Source organism: Mytilus galloprovincialis, chromosome 8 (assembly GCF_965363235.1).
Source record: "Mytilus galloprovincialis chromosome 8, xbMytGall1.hap1.1, whole genome shotgun sequence".
In the NCBI taxonomy this organism is placed as follows: Eukaryota; Metazoa; Mollusca; class Bivalvia; order Mytilida; family Mytilidae; genus Mytilus; species Mytilus galloprovincialis.
This window is the reverse complement of record NC_134845.1, coordinates 42,874,989-42,894,146: the sequence shown is the minus strand read 5'-3', so window position 1 is coordinate 42,894,146 and position 19,158 is coordinate 42,874,989. Positions and strand designations below refer to the sequence as shown.

Genomic DNA, 19,158 nt, shown 5'->3' with positions numbered 1-19,158 from the left:
ACTGAATTAGTATATATATTTGTTAAGGGGCCAGCTGAAGGACGCCTCCTGGTGCGGGAATTTCTCGTTTCATTGAATACCTATTAGTGACCTTCTGTTGTTGTCTGTTCTATGGTCGGGTTGTTGTCTCTTTGACACATTACCCATTCCCATTCCCATTCCCCATTTCCATTCTCAATTTTATTGTCATTGATATGGTCATATTTATAAATCAACTGTAATTTTGTTTTTTAAATACTTTCATTCTTACCTCAGGAATATATTACCTTAGCTGTATTTGGCAAACCTTTAAGAATTTGTGGTCTTAAATGCTCTACAACTTCGGACTTTATTTGGCTTTTTTTTATTAATTTTTGTGGCTTCAAGCGTCACTGCTGAGGTTTTTTGTAGACGAAACGCGCGTCTGGCGTAAATACAAAATATAATCCTGGTATCTATGATGATATTAAAAAAAAGAAGATGTGGTATGATTGCCAATGAGACAACTGTCCACAAGAGACCAACATGACACAGAAATTAACAACTATAGGTCACCGTACGGTCTTCAACAATGAGCAAAGACCATACCGCATAGTCAGCTATAAAAGGCCCCGATATGACAATGTAAAACAATTCAAACAAAAAATTAACGGCCTTATTTATATAAAAAAAAATGAACGAAAAACAAATATGTAACACATAAACAAACGACAACCACTGAATTACAGGCTCCTGACTTGGGACAGGCAGATAAATAAATAATATGGCGGGGTTAAACATGAGGTTGTTTACTTGAAAAAAATCGCTCCTCTGTTCGTCTTTGTTGTGTGGTGTCATAAACGGAAATGTCAACACATACAATCGGAATCACACGTTCTTTTAATCCTTTGTTATTTGAAATAATCGTTTATCAAAGATTGATATGCGGCATCTTGCTTAAGTTTGTCAAGACATCTGTATAGCAAATAAACTCATCATAGATACCAGGACTAAATTTAGTATATACGCCAGACGCTTTGTATGCAGCTAAAATGAAATTTCATTTATATGTTTTTTCCCAACATAGAAAATTTTCTAAATTTGTACACCTTTATTATTTAGACTGGATCATCTACCTCTCTTTTTTCATCTGTTATGGCTTGACTCATATATAAGATCATATAAGTAAAAAAAGTATAAAAATACCAAACTTCGCGATAAAATCAAAAGGAGGAAGTCCATAATAACTGACAAAATCAAACAGTTCCAACCATCAGTTTATCCAACTATCAGTTTATCCAACTATCAGTTTATCTAACTATCAGTTTATCCAACTATCAGTTTATCCAACTATCAGTTTATCCAACCATCAGTTTATCCACATACTTGATTCGTCTGTGCAACATATCATGAGTTATTTTTAAAAAATGTCGAATTTTAAAAATGTGGGATGGATTTAAATTCACGAATTCAAACAGTACTCGCCTTTGGCAATTCAAAACCAACTGAGCGTACTTAAAACTGAACATATATATGTCATACACGAATACCGGTATATTGAAACATTTGTTAATATTTTGCAATATTTTGACTCTCCTGTTACCATGTTCAAGAGAAATTTCGGGTAATTTAGAAGAGGTTTAGATAAACTAATAGTTTTTTCGTAGTCAATTAGATGATCTCCAAGACTATAAACTTCTATATACATTCATTCTGTGAAATGATAGATTATTTGTTAATTTTCCATATTGTACTGAAAAATGACAACAAAAATTGTTTTCAATGGTTATAGAAATAACAATTAGTAATGCGAGTCTAAGATGGCAATTCATTATGTTCAACACTTGTTGCCTCTTTCTAATAAAACAAACATCACGTAATGCCCTTAATTGCACGTTCCTTCAATTTTGTCTATTATATTATTGGTAACAGGAACGTACGTGAATGATAAATGATGCCAACTCTCCGATTTCCGAATTTGAGTTATATCCTGTAAATAAAGGCAACAGTAGTATACCGCTGTTCAAACTCATAAATCCATGGACAAAAAACAAAATCGGGGTAACAAACTAAAACTGAGGGAAACGCATAAATACCGATAGCAAACTGCATCGGCAAATGTTAAATTGCGAAGATCAAGACGTAAATAGTTATCAAAGGTACCAGGATTATGATTTAATACGCCAGACGCGCGTTTCGTCTACACAAGACTCATCAGTGATGCTCAGATCAAAATAGTTATAAAGCCAAATAAGTACAAAGTTAAAGAGTATTGAGGACCCAAAATCACAAAAAAGTTGTGCCAAATACGTTTAAGGTTATGTATTCCTGGGATAAGAATATACTTAGTTTTCGAAGAATTTAAAGTTTTAGAACAGGAAATTTATAAAAATGACCATTTAACTGATATTCATGTCAACGCTGAAGTGCTGACTACTGGGCTGGTGATACCCTCGGGGACAAAACGTCCACCAGCAGTGGCATCAACCCAATGGTGTAAATAGTTATTAAAGGTAACAGGATTATCATCAAATACGCCAGACGCGCGTTTCGTCTACACAAGACTCATTAGTGACGCTCAGATCAAAATAGTTATAAAGCCAAATAAGTACAAAGTTGAACAGCATTGAGAACCCAAAATTCCAAAATATTGTGCCAAATACGTTTAAGGTAATCTTTTCCTGGGATAAAAAAATCCACATCAACAGGAAATTTATAAAAATGACTATTTAATTGATATTCATGTCAACACCGAAGTGCTGACTACTGAGCTGGTGATACCCTCGGGGACGAAACGTCCAGCAGCAGTGGCATGATGCCATCGACCCAGTGGTGTAAATAGTTATCAAAGGTACCATGATTATAATTTTATACGCCAGATGCGCGTTTCGTCTACACAAGACTCACCAGTGACGCTCAGATCAAGTTATAAAGTAAAACCTTTAAATGAAACGAAACATTTCATTATGTGTTCAACTTTACAACTTTTTTAAGACGTTTCTATCTACTTTTGTCTATCCTGTTATGTTACTGTAACCATAGTAACAGGATAGACGTGACCAGTAGGACAACCGGATGTGGCTTTTTGGCCAAATGTAATTCGGTGGCACTGAGTAGTTCTACACCGAAAATTGGACTAGTTTGCGATGGCCGACGTCAACTGAAAAATCGCGCGCTTTTGCATTTTATTTTTTTATTTGTTTGCGACAAATTACCGACGATAAATACTGTTGATTTTAAGCCTATCTATATGAGAAAAAATATATGAGTTTACATATTATTTTCATGTTCGAACAGGATAGAGACATTTCTTCATTTTTGTGCTGCTGTAAAATAACTACTCTCTTTAATGAAGGGATGATGTTTTTCTGCTGTGATTTTGGTTTATAACACCTTATTGCACTTAACAAGACCTAGTGTAATATAAATGAAATCAAAAACAAGTTGGAAACAGCATAGACATGACAAAATGTTATCCGTTTTTTTTTTCTCCACTAAATGTGTTTTTCTCTACGCTGTAATGCAAGAATCATTCTGTGTTAAATGTTTAGGTTTTAGACTATTCTTCGCCGTAAGAAAAATGAATGATTAAGCAAATACAACGCATTTTCAAATACAATCAATATCTCCAAGGGGATAACTCTTTTATAAAAACGTACAGCACTGATTTTGAAACTTATTAAAGACCTTGCTTAAAAATCTTTGATACAAATTTGACGAAAATCTTCTATAAGAGAGCTTTCAATATTATTTTTCATGTAAATAATATTTCCAACGGGAATACATCTTTTTGAAAATATTTGATCAGCACTGATTTTCGAAAATATCCCAGATGAGACAATATCTGAAAAAGTCTAATTTCCATGTCCCTCACTTCACCAGCAATTATTTTTTTATTCAACTATCTTTTTTGAAAATTTTAAGTTTCAGTATAAACTAAATTGTATAATGCACCAACTCCTGTCAATTAAACACTCATTCTTATATTTCTTCCAATAAAATGTTGTAATTTAAATGTTCAACCCCCCTAAAATCATGTTGTCCCCTGTGTTTTTTTGCAAACTAAATCATTCAAATAACATCCAAATTAATTAAACAGGCGTCCGATTCTCACATATATGATATATTATTTAATAAACTTGCCCCTAATTTGTCTTTTTATATCATAATTATAGCATGTAATAACATTTTGCAAATTTTAAGAGAAAAAAAATTTGTCCTCAGGGGTGATTTCCCTCCTGTTACCACTGTTTTTTTACCTGTGGAAACGTTTACACGACCAAGAGTTATTTTCCCATTATGTATTGTGAAGAGCATCATTCCCTGAATGTATTAGTACAAAGAAGTAGTTGGAAAGGCGGCCAGGTTTGAAAATTCAAGCCCATCCAAGGTAAGAATTTATAGAAAAATACTTATTGGTGTTCTATCCTGTTATAGCCATTTTTTACACTTTCTGAGAATATTTTTAAGTGTGCACCACAACATTAAGTGTGTTTTTATATCATCTTTTTAAAAGTTGTATGTCACAGGAAATACACTTACATTTAATGTGATAAAAAGGACAAAAACTATCGCGTAATTCCTTTCTGTTACGTTCTGCCATGTTACCTGATCAAAAGTAACAGCATAACCATCATCAGTAACAGGAAGGATGTTCAAGACAATTTCACTGAAGAATCGAACAGTTAATCTACTATATGCCAACCATTTCATTTAATATAAGTTATCACCACCATATCAAATAAATTTCAAAATAATATACAGTATATTGAATAAAGAAATAGGTTTTTTGCTTTTGATAACAGCAGAGAACATTGTGCAATTCTAGTATAGTAGATAGTAACAGAAAGGAATTTATTTTAGAATTTTTCATTACCTAGGCAGATTTTTCATCTTGCAAATACAGTTTGAAAAGATAAATGACATTGTTTGCTGTTATCTTCCAATTGTGACCAATCTAAAATGATTTATTTTTCTTAAACTTTAAAATAAAGCAGAAAAATCCTTTCTGTTACCAACTCTGTCCTGTTACCGTTGTCCTGTTACTCAAGATTCTTTCATGTTACCGACATATCTGACTATATTTAAGTATATTTCTAAACCTTTTGTATTGCAAATGCTAAAAATCAATAATTTGCATTTGATAAACTATTGCAGGATATACTAGTAAACCACAAATAGTGTCTTAAACTTATTCCTTATTCCCATTAGAAACTTTTTTAAAATTGATTCACTTCGGTAACAGGAAAGAACTGGATTTTTTTTGTACCATTTTTTAAATTGCCATTGTTTCCTTATTAAAAAATTATTTGAATTACAGACAACAGTTCCTAGATCCCCAATGTGTATTCTTCGAAAATACCGGGTCTAAAGAATTTTTTTTGTTTTTTTCTTATTGCCAAAAACTAGACTTTTTCAGATATTGTCTCTGATATAAACTAAAAGTTTTGGTTTTTTTTAATCTGGCAAGAATTGTACTCGTGAGCGCGTTAATCAGATCAGTCACACGGACGGACGCGCGGTATTTCTACGTGTCCCCCGGAACGCATCCTGCGAGTTTTGAAAATATCGTATCAGTTAAGTCACTGTCAGATTATTGAATTAAAATCATTATGATAATTTTATTTGCAAATAACACACATATTGGTGAAGCAACAAAACAACACACATAATATTAAAACAACAGACAAATGTTAGAATTTGTAACTTTAAATGGACACCGAAATATTGTTTGGTATTTTGATTTTATCGATCTGATGATTTATTTCAAAGATAGGATGTGGTATGATTGCAAATGAGACAATTATCCACAATAGACCAATGGCACAGACATTAACAACTATAGGTCACTGTACGACCTTCAACAATGAACAAAGTTCAAACCGCATAGTAATCTATATATAACAGACCCCGAAATGACAAATGTACACATTTCAAAATTAAAAATATCGGCATAATCTATACAAATAACGAACAAATAAATAAACATGCTACACAGCAACAAAAATAAGATCACTGAATTATAGTCTCCTAACTTGGGACAGTCACATACATAATGTGGAGGGGTTAAATTCGTTTGAAGGCGCCAACACTCCCCTTATCTGGAACAGTAACGTAATAGTACAACATAAGAACAAACTATAAATATCAGTTGAAAAGGGCTCATCAGATAGATACAAATAGAATTGCAACAAACAAAAACACAGAGTGCACTTGAACAGATTACCCTGGGTATCGTTATACATCCAATTACTAAATTACGCTTCGTACAAATTAGTGTCTGACCAATACCAGTAACAACTAATAAAAAAAATCATTCGGATAAATTAAAATATCAATCAGTACACATTCAATATCAAATAGATTTAAAGTAAAAATAATTTACCAGTAGTTCATAAGATCACGTTCATTGAAATCCAAAACATCACAACAGACAGGGGCATAGCGATTAAGTTGTGATACATTAACACCGTAAGATGTTGACCAAGGAACATCACCGTCCAAAAAAGGCAAATTAACCATAGAGAACGAAAAATCGTCACTTTTTGTCCTACATTTAGTGTATAGTTTCACTTTTAAATCTGAAATATCTAATTGTAGGAAATGAAATGGATACCGTATATAGTGTATATTTAATTTATTCAAAGTATTGTCCTTTGGATAAATTTCAGCAGTATCTGTTGGAAATTGCTGATAAGTTAACCAAAACATATCAAGATAAAGGTAAGTGTTGTTGAATTTATCAATTTAACCGGGATCTTTATTTGAATCGATCTTAAAAATATCAGTTCGCGTTTACATTGCACTAGCAAGATCGATATCGATCGATCTTAGTTAATCCAGTGCGTTTACACTACAACAGAAAAAGAACAGGTCTGACCTTTATTTTCATTTAAGAATTGAATGCGTCTTTTTGTAACTTGATTCGGGTGTAAAAGCGTTGACTTAAGTACATTTTGTAAAAGCTAGCTCACAAATAAAATTGCTGAGGTTAGCATTTTCTTCAATGAGACAATACATTATGTATGTTCAGTGTTTTTATTCTAATCTCTTTTTTTAATTTGGAATGTATGTTCTAACATACTGTGAATTTACCAGACTGAAAAAATATATATATACTATAGTAGGCCTAATCACAATGGCTCAAATATCTAAAATAGAATCGTAAATGGTGGATTGATTAGCGCAATTTCTGTGTACTGACAAATTAATTTCTTATTTCTTTTTCCTTTTTCATTAACAACAAAAAGCACAAACCTGGCATTGGCGTCTTAATGATAATGTGTACTCCCTCTGATTCTAATAATTTATTCTCTGAAGTACAACATGAAGTAAACAAATCACACTGATGCGATTCAGTTTTATAATTGGCAGAGCAACAGTGTTCCTCGTTTGCACATACAGTTGCACATGCATACAATGTCTCTTCGGTTCTTGTCTTAAAATGAGTCCCATTTTCAATTAATTGAGTGTTGACATGAATTCCAAACTTTGGCGATTTAACCGTCCTCGTTGCAGCACAGAGTGATGGAAATGCACATGCTGCTATCGGGAAAAGCATCTTACAAATCATTTATGCAGGAACATAAGATGTTTTTCATCAATATATTCTATTCTCTGCTGGATAAATTTGTCACGGTATCATTTATATATTATGATAATTTCTGACGTAATAGTTACGGTTTCAAAAGCCAATATCGAACTTACTCTCTTAAGAGATTAACTAACAGATGTCAAAATTTAATTTTAGTTTATTTCCTTGTAGTGGAATGACATTTACCATAAAATTTAATTTTTAATGCACCCTACTAACACACGGCTAAATTATATATCATGCAAAAGCTAATCATCCGTACTTTTTATTTTGCCGGGTCTTAGAAAAATCGTACGGTGGAATTTCTGTTAAATAATTGAAAGGTCAACGAAATATGCTGATAAAGAAGTTTTTATCATCATGAATTTTTCTTATACTAAACTTTTGTAAAATTACTTGGCATGTCCGAAGTAAGAATCCTTGTAGGAATACGTGTTAAAAAACTTTTTTTTTATAAAAGAAATTTATAGTTGTCATATTAATTGTAGTCATTGAACACTGACTGCCATTCCTAAATTATTTTTTGATATATTGATAAATTATTAAAGACTATGGTCATCATCCTCCCTGAGACAAATTGTCCCAAAAGTAGTACACCACACTGTAAAAATATTATTAAGGAGTCTTAACATGCTTAAGAAAGCGCATGTGGGATTTTGTCTAATTTCCATTTATTGTCTAAAATAAATACATTATGAAATAATTGTGTTCTAGGGACAACTGAATTTTAGAAATCAAATCACATATTTTATCCTCAGACTCTATGACCTCTATCGTCTGAGTATAAAGTGATTCGAGTTCCTTTCCGTAGTGAGTGGGAAATTGGTAATTCCGTAATTCAGTTATCCGCGTCCGACTCAAAATTTCGTGTATAATTTGAGTTATCTCCCCGTAATAGTTGGGGAAACGTAATTTTTTCTTTTTCAGAGAGTAAAAGTGTTTGGGTTACTAAGCCAGATAACAATTTCATACTGCAGTAAAAGAATGACTTCTTTCACGTTTCGACCACCGTCATTCCGTAAAAGGTATGAATTATTTAGTTTAATTATCATAACAAATGGACAAAATCACAGGCACTTGTTTCTCTCAATATGGGGTTTATTAGGTAAAACAGTACTATTTATTCTGCCATGGCATAGGCGACAATATTAACATTTTCTAAATTTACCACTTTTTAAGATAAAAACCTGGACAAAACAGTTATATATTGTGTTAGTACTTTATTATTCTGTTTTAAAAATTAAATCCAAATAGTACATTTTTGTTGTATGTTACATGTTCAACTTCCAACGGAGCTTGTTTATGTTATCCATGCATGCCCACTGTCATTTTGCACCAAATTTATGAAACTTTGGAAGTCTTTTCGAATATTTTTCTAGAAAATATTTCAATAGGTTTCAAAATTTTATATTGTAAATATACACAACACACTGCAGTTATTCATAGATAAATACACTGTAAAAAAATATATTGTACCCTTTCATCCAATCACAGCGCTCCTATTTGACTTCCTTCACCTGCCTTGGGTACACAAAAGGCCAACCTAATACTGGGAAAATGTAATAGTACCGTTTTCCCATACGGGTATGGATTGTAAACCCCGTATTGACAAATACAAGTGGCTGTGATATATGTATGTATGTACTGGTAAATGCCTCCTATATCCGAAGAACCCCTCGAAAGCTGTGAGGGTACAGTGGCATCCATGTACACTCCCTATCAGGATTAATGGAGATGTGTCACTAACGTATATATATTTATATGACAATTATTTTTAAAAGGACAATCAATCTCCACCCAACACAAAGAGAGTGTTATGACACGCGGAAGTCTGTTATTATGGTGGAGGAAGCTGAAGTACTCAGAGAGAACCACCGGGCCACTCGGTGAAAACATACAAACCAGAGAGATATCAGAAGATTGATCTCCAGTAGGTGACAGTTTTGACCAACCGAGGCCCCCAAAGTACCAATTCTAGTTTAAACTCCGGGATGGGTACCAGAGATGTGTGTGAGAGGGTGAAAATTACCCTTCTGATGTACTGATACTTTTAGCACCCTGAGTGAGAATCGAACTTGGGACCTTCAGCACTGTAGCTATCGGTCTTAGCCTCTAGACCACGAACTCTCACATGTATATTGTATATAATTGAATTATTATAAAAAAGTAATATATTTGGAAAATAATTACCATAAAAACAATGTTAAGTACACCAACATTCAATTCTGTGTTTTAGTACGCTGTCAACTTTCATACCAATGTTATCGCCTTTCCCTTGCTGGAATTCTGAAGAGCTGACCTTGCACACATAATCAAGTTATAAATCAGAACTTTAACAATAATAAAAGACAGATATTTGAATATTTAACAGTTGATACATTTTTTCTATCAAAGTTTTAGATAACAAGATAATTTAGAAATAACAAAATATAATCAAAATATAATTTATAATTATTAATGTGTTTAATTTTTTTAATTTATTTTTTGTTATTGTTTTTCAGCGTCTTCCTTTAAACAATTTTAAAGTAAATTTATTTCTTTTTTATACTTTGTTTACATTTACAGCCAACCCAGTGCAGATGAATATAAATGTCAGAAATGTTTAGAGAAGGGTCATTTTACATTTGAATGTACTGGGAAAAGAAAGTATGTACATCGTCCATCCAGAACAAAAGAAATGATTAAAAAAATGAAAAAAGATGAAGAATTGGAAAAAGAGATGAAATTGTAAGTATCAGTATATACATTGTAAAATGTACCTGTAAAATACTGTCAGATACAAATTTTGATATTGCAAATTTGAGCCATACACTAGTTTGAATTTGTTTTTCATTTACAAAAAAAAAAAACAATTGAACTGGTTCTCTGTTTAGGAATAAGTAACAATCAGAATGTATGAAGTAATTGTTATATTGAAAGATTATAAGTATAATTTCATGATATTTATGTAGAATTGTAGAAATACAGATCCATATCAGACATGTCAGACTGGGTGAGAAAAGTAATCATGTATATATTGAAAATTTGCAAATCATTTGAAATCACTTAGAATATTTGAATTGCAAGTACACTTTAATTGTTTTCTTTGGCAATTAATAACCTCATTTGATATCTTGATCTCTTTCAATAATTGTAGGAAAGAATTGATGAAGCAAAATCCAGAAAAGAAACAAAGAAAAAAGAAAAAGAAAAGGTATGTACAAAATTAGACCATTCATCTAATGAAGGAGGAATGTGACAAAATTCATTTCAGAAAGGAATTGAGAAAAAAAATTGTCAGGCATTGCCATCATATGTACAAAAACAGAATTTTTTTAATCATTGTTGAACAAAGTACAAATGTAGTTAAAATATTTAAATGTAAATTTTTATTGAAGTGAGATACCGACTAAATATGTTAAAAGTTGGAGTCTGAGATTCAAATCAAGATAGGAATACTGAAATGAGACCAGTCAAAGAGACAAATGTAAAGATGACATTAAATAACTAGATGTGTCCAAACGACACGAATGGCCCCGTCTCAAAAAATGAAAAATCAGCAATTTCACCAACACATTTGACACAAACATGATGGTAGTCTCTCATATCAAAAATCTGCTCAATATTTAAAGGCTTTTAGAAAAAAGTCTATGACTGTGATTTAAAAAAATTCATAGTCCAAAACCCTTTAATTTCCTCAAAAATCAGCAGAGCAGAACTAAACTTAAACTTGATCTGTAGCTCATCATGGTTCACTGACATACATGTACATGTACCTAAATTCAGCCCAATATCTGAAGGCATTTATATAATTAGAAAAAAAGTCAGTTTTACTGTGATTTTTAAAAATTAGCGGAGCAGTACAAAACATTAACTCTCATCATGGTTTTAACCAAATTCAAAAATCAGCCCAATATATGAAGTCATTTAGAAAAAAAAATGTGTATAACTGTGATTTTCAACAATTTATCAAAGTCGAAAACATGTAATTTCAGCCAAAATTAGCTCAGCGGAATGAAACTTAAACTTGATCTGTATCTCATCATAGGTAACTCACATACCAAAAATCAGGCTAATATCTGAAGGCCTTTAGAAAAAAAGTGTTTAATGATTTGTTACGGAATGTCCGAATGACAGAATGATGGTGTGACAGAATGACAGACAAGGGTAAAACTATATGACCCTTAGAACTTTGTTGCAAGGCCATAAAAACAAATACAAAACATAAAACTTGAACTTTGAGCTCAATACATGTAAACCCCACCAATCAGAATTGATCAAGTTGATCAAATTTAATAGAATATTTTCCATCACACAAAGCAATATTGATATTATATTAAATTTCTTTTCTTGTGTTCATTAGACCTTACAGCAAATTTAAGATTTAAGGAACAACTGGAATATTTTTTCTGTCTATGAAGAAATAACATAAAAAATGAGGTGAACACTGAATAACTCACCTAGCAGGTTATTTAAAAGTGTTCACCACATTTTCGAATAGAAAAAAATATTACAGTCATTCTTATTATTTTATTTTTAATTCCTTTTTTAAGGAGTAAATCATGAAAAAACATTGATGATGTCACAGTCACATGACAAAATTATGTATGAGCTGAAAGACAAAAAACTTTTAGCCAATCAGAAGACCTGTTATGTCCAAAATTAAATTATTACAACATTCATTCTGCACAATTGTTCAAAATGAAGAAAAGACAGACTCTTTTTGGTAAATCTATGACAGTTTGACCAAGGATAAAGGTTAAATAATCTTATAAAAAGAAATTAAAACCAGCAATTCAAATTATATTGATGAGGAAGGGATGCTACTCTAATTAATATAAAAGGTGACCTGGTTTCAGTTGTGGTGCCATTTTTTGGAAGGACGGTTGACAAGTTCTAAAAATCTAAAACAAAAAATATTGGTATTAACTTAATTTTGGGATTGGTAGAAACAGAAAAAAATATTTTCTAATTGTACCCTTTCCAATTTTAGATACCAAACAAATCACTTGTTTTCATGTCTTTATTCATATTTACTTCTTAATTTTAGGTCAAGTAGTACAAGTTCTGAGTCATCTTCATCGTCATCATCATCATCAAGCTCAAGGTAATTTGATTTGTGGATAAAAGACGAAAATTTTGCATTCAATCGATTTAAATTCAGAAAGATTGTACTTTTCTGGGACAGCAGATAAATATTACAAATTCAATTAATATACATTACTTAACTAACGATTATCTTATAAATTGTGGAATTCTTTCAGTTTTAAGCTTCTTTGATATTCTTTAAAACTTTTTTTCAATTTTTTATTTACACTTGGACATTAAATATGTTTTTAAAAAAAAATACATTTGTACATGAAGACAAATTACAAATCAAAAACAATAGATGTCAGAAAAGACAGAAAACTAATAGCAAAAAGTAAAATAACTAAAAATACCGAACTCTGAGGAAAATTCAAATAGGAAAGTCAGTAATCAAATGGCAAAATCAAAAGTTCAAATACATTAAATGAGTGGATAACAACTGTCATATTCCTGACCTGGCACATGCATTTTTTTATGTAAAAAATGGTTAATCAAATCTGGTTTTAGCTAGCTAAACCTCTCACTTGTATGACAGTCACATGAAATTCCATTATATTGACAACAAAGTATGAACAAAACTAACAGACATAAAAGGTAAAAGTTTCAAAAATAGGGATTCAGCAGTCAACATTGTTAAAAATCTTAATCACCATGGTTAATCAAACCTGGTTTTATAGCTAGCTAAACCTCTCACTTGTATGACAGTCACATGAAATTCCAAGTATGAACAAAACTAACAGACATAAAAGGTAAAAGTTTCAAAAATAGGGATACAGCAGTCAACATTGTTAAAAATCTTAATCACCATGAAAACAAACAAATATGTAACAAAATAACACAAAAAGGTATAACAAAAAGTATTCTATCTAAAGATAAAAAAAACTTATAAGGTACATGCATCTTACTAATAGATAAATAATGCAATAACTGACAGTGACATGATGACAGCATCTTTTGCATATTCAGTCAAGATGTGTTTGGCTTAAATTAAAATATTGTTTGTTTGCAGTTTACCAACCGACCCTTGAAAATCCTCCCGACTGTGAAAATTTTATTGCTTTAAATTTGAAGAAATTTTTTTTAATACTTCTATTGACGCGATCCGGAACTTTGGGTCCTTTCCGGAAGTGATTTAAAGTCTGGGTCAATTACGCATTTCAAGTTCGGTTTTTCTTAGCTTCCCGTCAAGCGTTCATGTGACCATTTAATGATAAAGCACATGGAAACTGTTTACAGGTATCCATGAAGTCATGGAGGAGTACTTTAAGCTGTCGTCTCGTGTCAATTTTAAGACAAATAACAAACAAAAAAGTTTATTAGTTAACTGTTTATACAGATTCAGGCACATGTAATGATGTGTGATGATATCATTGACGATGATGCAGCGGATATTCATAACTGACACGATAACCATTCTGTCTCAAACAAATCGAGTACAGAATCTGTGGAGCCTGACTTTATGGAACCAATTTCAGTGGTTAAATAATTCGACAGCAGCTTGAAGTATGGCATATTTTCTACAAATCGTTGTGAAGACAACATAGATGAAACCACTCCTCCGTGACTTAAATCTTCATGGATATCTGTAAACACGCCTGTAAGGAGAAATGGGCTCATTTGAAATGTTAATGGATATAGATCATGCCAAATCAATAAGAAGCAACCCTAACTACACAAAGATGTAGAGAAAATGAATTGTTAGCTTGAAAAATAAATATACTCTCTCTATATTAAATCTATCTTCAATTGCAATGAGTATGCTCCTTTAGGATAAGAGGGGCTGCCCCACTCATTGCAATTATTCTCTTTCTTACAATATTAAATATACCCAAACTGTGTGGCCTGTGTGAATTCATTTAAAACATGTCCTTAGGAGCTATGCTGCCAATTTTTTTTATGCATTAAAAACATTTCAGTACAGACCATTTACTTTTAATGGGGTGCTATGGATTTCACCCCAAACTTTAGATTTCTTTGGTTTTCATTAAAGCCTGGCAAAAACATAACCTTATCACATGTATATAATTAAATATTGTTAAAATATGAAAACAGTCGAACGTCTTAATACTTTTTTTTCAAGTTGCCTTTTTTTCAATTGAGGAAGATTCAATGTTTATTTTTTTTATTAAAAATACACTCTTTAATACATTGTTTTATAAATCTTTAATATCTACATTTTTCTGATGAAAATACTCTACTCATGAAAACATTCTAGTCAAGAAGCATACATGTCTGAATATATTTCTTTAAAACAGTTCTAGTCATAATGACATTTCTTGTTTATAAGTGTTCCAGTATTTAATAATTATACCATATTTTATGTCATAAATTGGATAATGACACTATGTTAAAGTTTCAGTTTTGGTTAAAAAGTTTTTTATCTGAAAATACCTGTTCATTTGATGTTGGTTTTCAGCATGTCCAGTGTTTGTTGTTTTAAAATGGTTTTTTTTCTTCACAAGAAACTTGGTTTAGTGTAACTGCTTGTTTAAACTGTATTTTGGCTGATAAAATAAAATATTTTTCCTACCTACCGACCCTTCAGTCTGAAGGTACAGTCGGAAAACTGCAAACAAACATATTTTTAAGGTTGGCCTTGTATAATGTTTCAATGTGTTCTAAATATATATATTGATAATATAGGGTTATTGCATGAATATTGGGGAATATTGTCCCGAGTAGAATTTTATATTGCAGGAGCTTGCAAGTGCAATATATGTTCTAAGAGGGACAATATTCCCCAAAATTCATGCAATAACCCTCTTATTGTATAGCAATATAATATTTGAAAGTAAGAATTGGTTTAAACTAAGATTTTGTCGTTGATGACGTCATGAATTTTGAAGATTTATTGCACTAGTGCAATATTAGAATTTATTGCACGCTAACTTTTGGTTACTTTCTGTGGGAGATATTATATTGCTATGCAATAATATATGTGTAATTTAATTTCGGTCTATCAGTATCACCATTGATATAATAACCATAAGGACATGATGCTTTTGATTTTCAAGTGTGGAATAGCTTTTCAGTAACAGAAAAAAAAATCATTAAACCCAGACACTTTTATTTGCACAACACAGCTTGACCTCCAAAACTGTGTCTCAGATTTCCAAAAACATCAATAGAACAAATTTTATACCCAATTGAATTTTGTGGTCTCTTATGAATTGATGTTGCAAACTTCATTGAAGATTTATGAGAGAATGACATACAATAGGAAAATTCTGAGACACAGTTTTGGAGGTCAAACTGTGTTGTGCAAGAATCTATAAAATATTTTTAGATGCTATGAATAACAAAGAAGCTAAATTCATTCAAGTATGGACATCACAACATGGCAACTAATTACATAACAATTAATTATGTAATAACTATGTCATAATGAAATTATCACAATTTGAAAGATTAATTCTTCTTCTTTCTTTTGGTACCTTATTTATAAAATTTAAAGAAAGGTGAGTGGAATTACATCAGTTTAAAGATGTCTGATTGTGGATGAAAAATCTTTGTATTGTGCTACCTTAAAACTGTCCAGATGCAACAGTGTATCGAAAAACATTGATAAAATGGTGTTAAAAATTTTTGATAAACCTTAGTTTAAACAATATTTTTATTAATAAACAATTTCAAGACAAATATTACAATGTTACATAAAGTACAAATATGGGATTCGGAAACAAGTTTGGAAAAACTTTTATAAATCCGTCTCCCTAAACCTTAGGTGATAGGTTAATATGTAAAATTATTGCTTTTCACATAAATTAACTCCCCTCTCAACTCCCCTAGCAAAAAAAACAACTAAAATGAAAATAGAAAAAAAACAAAAAACAAAAAGCAACTGCTGTAGAGGAGGAAAAATAAGTGTTACCCTTGTCTGTCTGTAGGTCCTGATCTTCAATTTTATTTTTCCTAAACCAAATATGAAACTAATACCCAATGATTACATGTATTACCACAATTTGTCCACAAAACACTGATCAAGTCTGAGTTTTAGTGACAACACTTTTATCTCTCAAGAGTTATCCCCTTTACAAATGGAAAAAAAGTTGATATTTTAGTGTCCATTCTCTAACTTGAGTTTGCCTGAACCAAATGTTATGGATCTTATACACAATGCTTATTACAACAAAACTCAGATCAAGTACCAATTTGGGTAGCATCACTTTAACTATTTTTAAGTTATGCTTAAGTTATGCCTTGGAAAAATGTAATAGGCAAGCAGGGACATCATCTGACACTTTCCCTATTTATTTATTTCTATTTTTCTTGTATTTTACAGTTCAGACAGTGATACTAGTTCTTCCTCATCCTCAGACAGTGATTCAGACAGTTCATCATCATCATCATCGTCATCTTCATCGTCTTCATCAGATTCTAGTAGTGATGAAAGTGTCAAGAAACACAGCAAAAAGAAGAAGAGGAGAAAATCAAGCTGAATTTATGATAAACAAAAGATAAATAAATAACATTCTAGCTCTTAGTATGCAAATTTGGATGCCTAGAATTGAGACAGCTTTTGTATAAAAATATTCAGGTTTACATACATGTACCTTATGGTTTCTATACAAAATTTTAGAGGATCTTAATTTTTCTACAGAAACTACTGAAAAAAATTCACATTATATGATTTTGGCTATTCATTAATGCACCTTTCTAATGAAAACTTCACATTATATGATTTTGACTATTCATTAATGCACCTTTCTAATGAAAACTTCACATTATATGATTTTGGCTATTCATTAATGCACCTTTCTAATGAAAACTTCACATTATATGATTTTGACTATTCATTAATGCACCTTTCTAATGAAAACTTCACATTATATGATTTTGGCTATTCATTAATGCACCTTTCTAATGAAAACTTCACATTATATGATTTTGACTATTCATTAATGCACCTTTCTAATGAAAACTTCACATTATATGATTTTGGCTATTCATTAATGCACCTTTCTAATGAAAACTTCACATTATATGATTTTGACTATTCATTAATGCACCTTTCTAATGAAAACTTCACATTATATGATTTTGGCTATTCATTAATGCACCTTTCTAATGAAAACTTCACATTATATGATTTTGGCTATTCATTAATGCACCTTTCTAATGAAAACTTCACATTATATGATTTTGGCTATTCATTAATGCACCTTTCTAATGAAAACTTCTTTTTCCTTTCCCTTTTTTTTTTAGCTCTGAAGATTGTTGGTCAATGTTTTATTCTTAACTTTGTTTGAAATACATAGAAAAGATCTGGCAAACCAATTTCCTTTCATCAAGGCAGCTATATATTTTGTTGGATTTTGTCTTCCATCTCATTACAATTTTTTTTCGTAGTCAGTTGAGATTTAAGTTTTAGAAAAAGAAAACAAATTGACAAGAAAACATTTTTTAAAGCAGTTACTGCATTATCTAGTAGATAATTTGGCATTGTTTTAGCATTTAACATAGATTTGTCATAGAATGCCCATGTATTAATTCTGAATAGAAACCAGAATTCTGAAACAATTGATTTCATTTGTGTAACCATTTAAACATGTCAAACTACCAGTAGTTAAATCATGACAATGATTTGTGGGAATTTAATAAATATAAGTGTCCAGAAACAGTCAAATTTTCAAGGTATGACCAAAACTGAAAGCTCTTTAACAAAAACAACAAATTGGGATTAAGGTTCTGTTTTTTACATTCATCTTATTCCTCAGTTTGTTCTGTTTTGATGATCAATTGATCACTAATTAGTTTCTTAGTTTGTTCTTTTCATGGATATATTGAAGCTTTGTTTAAATACAAGGTGAAAAAAAAAAGTTTTTAGTTGGATTATTTCCCTTGAAATTGTTTTAATCATTTTTTCTGTATGATTTTTTTAGTTTTTTAAATTTAGAAATTGTTGTGTATATTTATTATCGCAAATCCTTAACCTTTGGCAAAAATGCTTAAACTTATTCATGTGATTGCAAAAGTTTTATGAATGAAAATCATTACTGAAGTTCTGAATGCAAGATTTGTTGTTGCAGCTGTAAGGCCAATTAAAATTAATTGCTAGATTTTCATCCCCGCCCGCCCCTCTGAAATCGTCCTGCCCCGATCTTTTTTATTTAACAAAAATATGATTTCCGGATTTTATCATGTCCGTTACCGGGAACCATCGATAATTTCGTTTCATTTAACACTTCCTGTTTCAAATTTCGTTTTTGTATTTCTCCGAGTAATCTAATAACGATATGATTGAGTCGACATATTCTGCTGCTCTATGATGACAACATCTACCGAGAATAGAGATTGATAACAAGAAGGGCATGAAATATTCGAGTAATGAGTAAAACGCCTTGTCATTTAACGCAAATTGCGGTAGTCACAAGTGAATCGAAAACTGTGTTTTTTCTTTATTTATATGATGACTTTGTGTCAGGAAATTTTGACTGTGAATGATATCCAAAGCGCAAGAATCGTAGAACAAATTGGTACAAAAAACATGACTGGATTAAAGAAATTGACACAAGCACGAATTTGTTTGATTTATGACC

General features: G+C 31.2%; 1 protein-coding gene across 1 annotated transcript; it reads left to right on the top strand.

Annotated features, from left to right (window-relative positions):
• The first annotated feature begins 8,429 nt into the window (after window positions 1-8,429).
• On the top strand, window positions 8,430-17,200 carry LOC143041991 (uncharacterized). The gene is made up of 5 exons (XM_076214185.1): window positions 8,430-8,577; window positions 10,118-10,279; window positions 10,689-10,745; window positions 12,582-12,638; window positions 16,902-17,200. The coding sequence occupies exons 1-5, from the start codon at window positions 8,537-8,539 to the stop codon at window positions 17,056-17,058; spliced, it is 474 nt and encodes a 157-aa protein (XP_076070300.1). The 5' UTR covers window positions 8,430-8,536; the 3' UTR covers window positions 17,059-17,200.
• The last annotated feature ends 1,958 nt before the right edge of the window (window positions 17,201-19,158 follow it).

Excerpts from the sequence above, each read along its gene's own strand:
- LOC143041991 (XM_076214185.1), top strand. The coding sequence starts at position 8,537 with ATGACTTCTTTCACGTTTCGACCACCGTCATTCCGTAAAAG. Across the intron at positions 8,578-10,117 it reads CCACCGTCATTCCGTAAAAG|CCAACCCAGTGCAGATGAAT; the intron begins GTATGAATTATT and ends TTACATTTACAG. Across the intron at positions 12,639-16,901 it reads TCATCATCATCAAGCTCAAG|TTCAGACAGTGATACTAGTT; the intron begins GTAATTTGATTT and ends TGTATTTTACAG.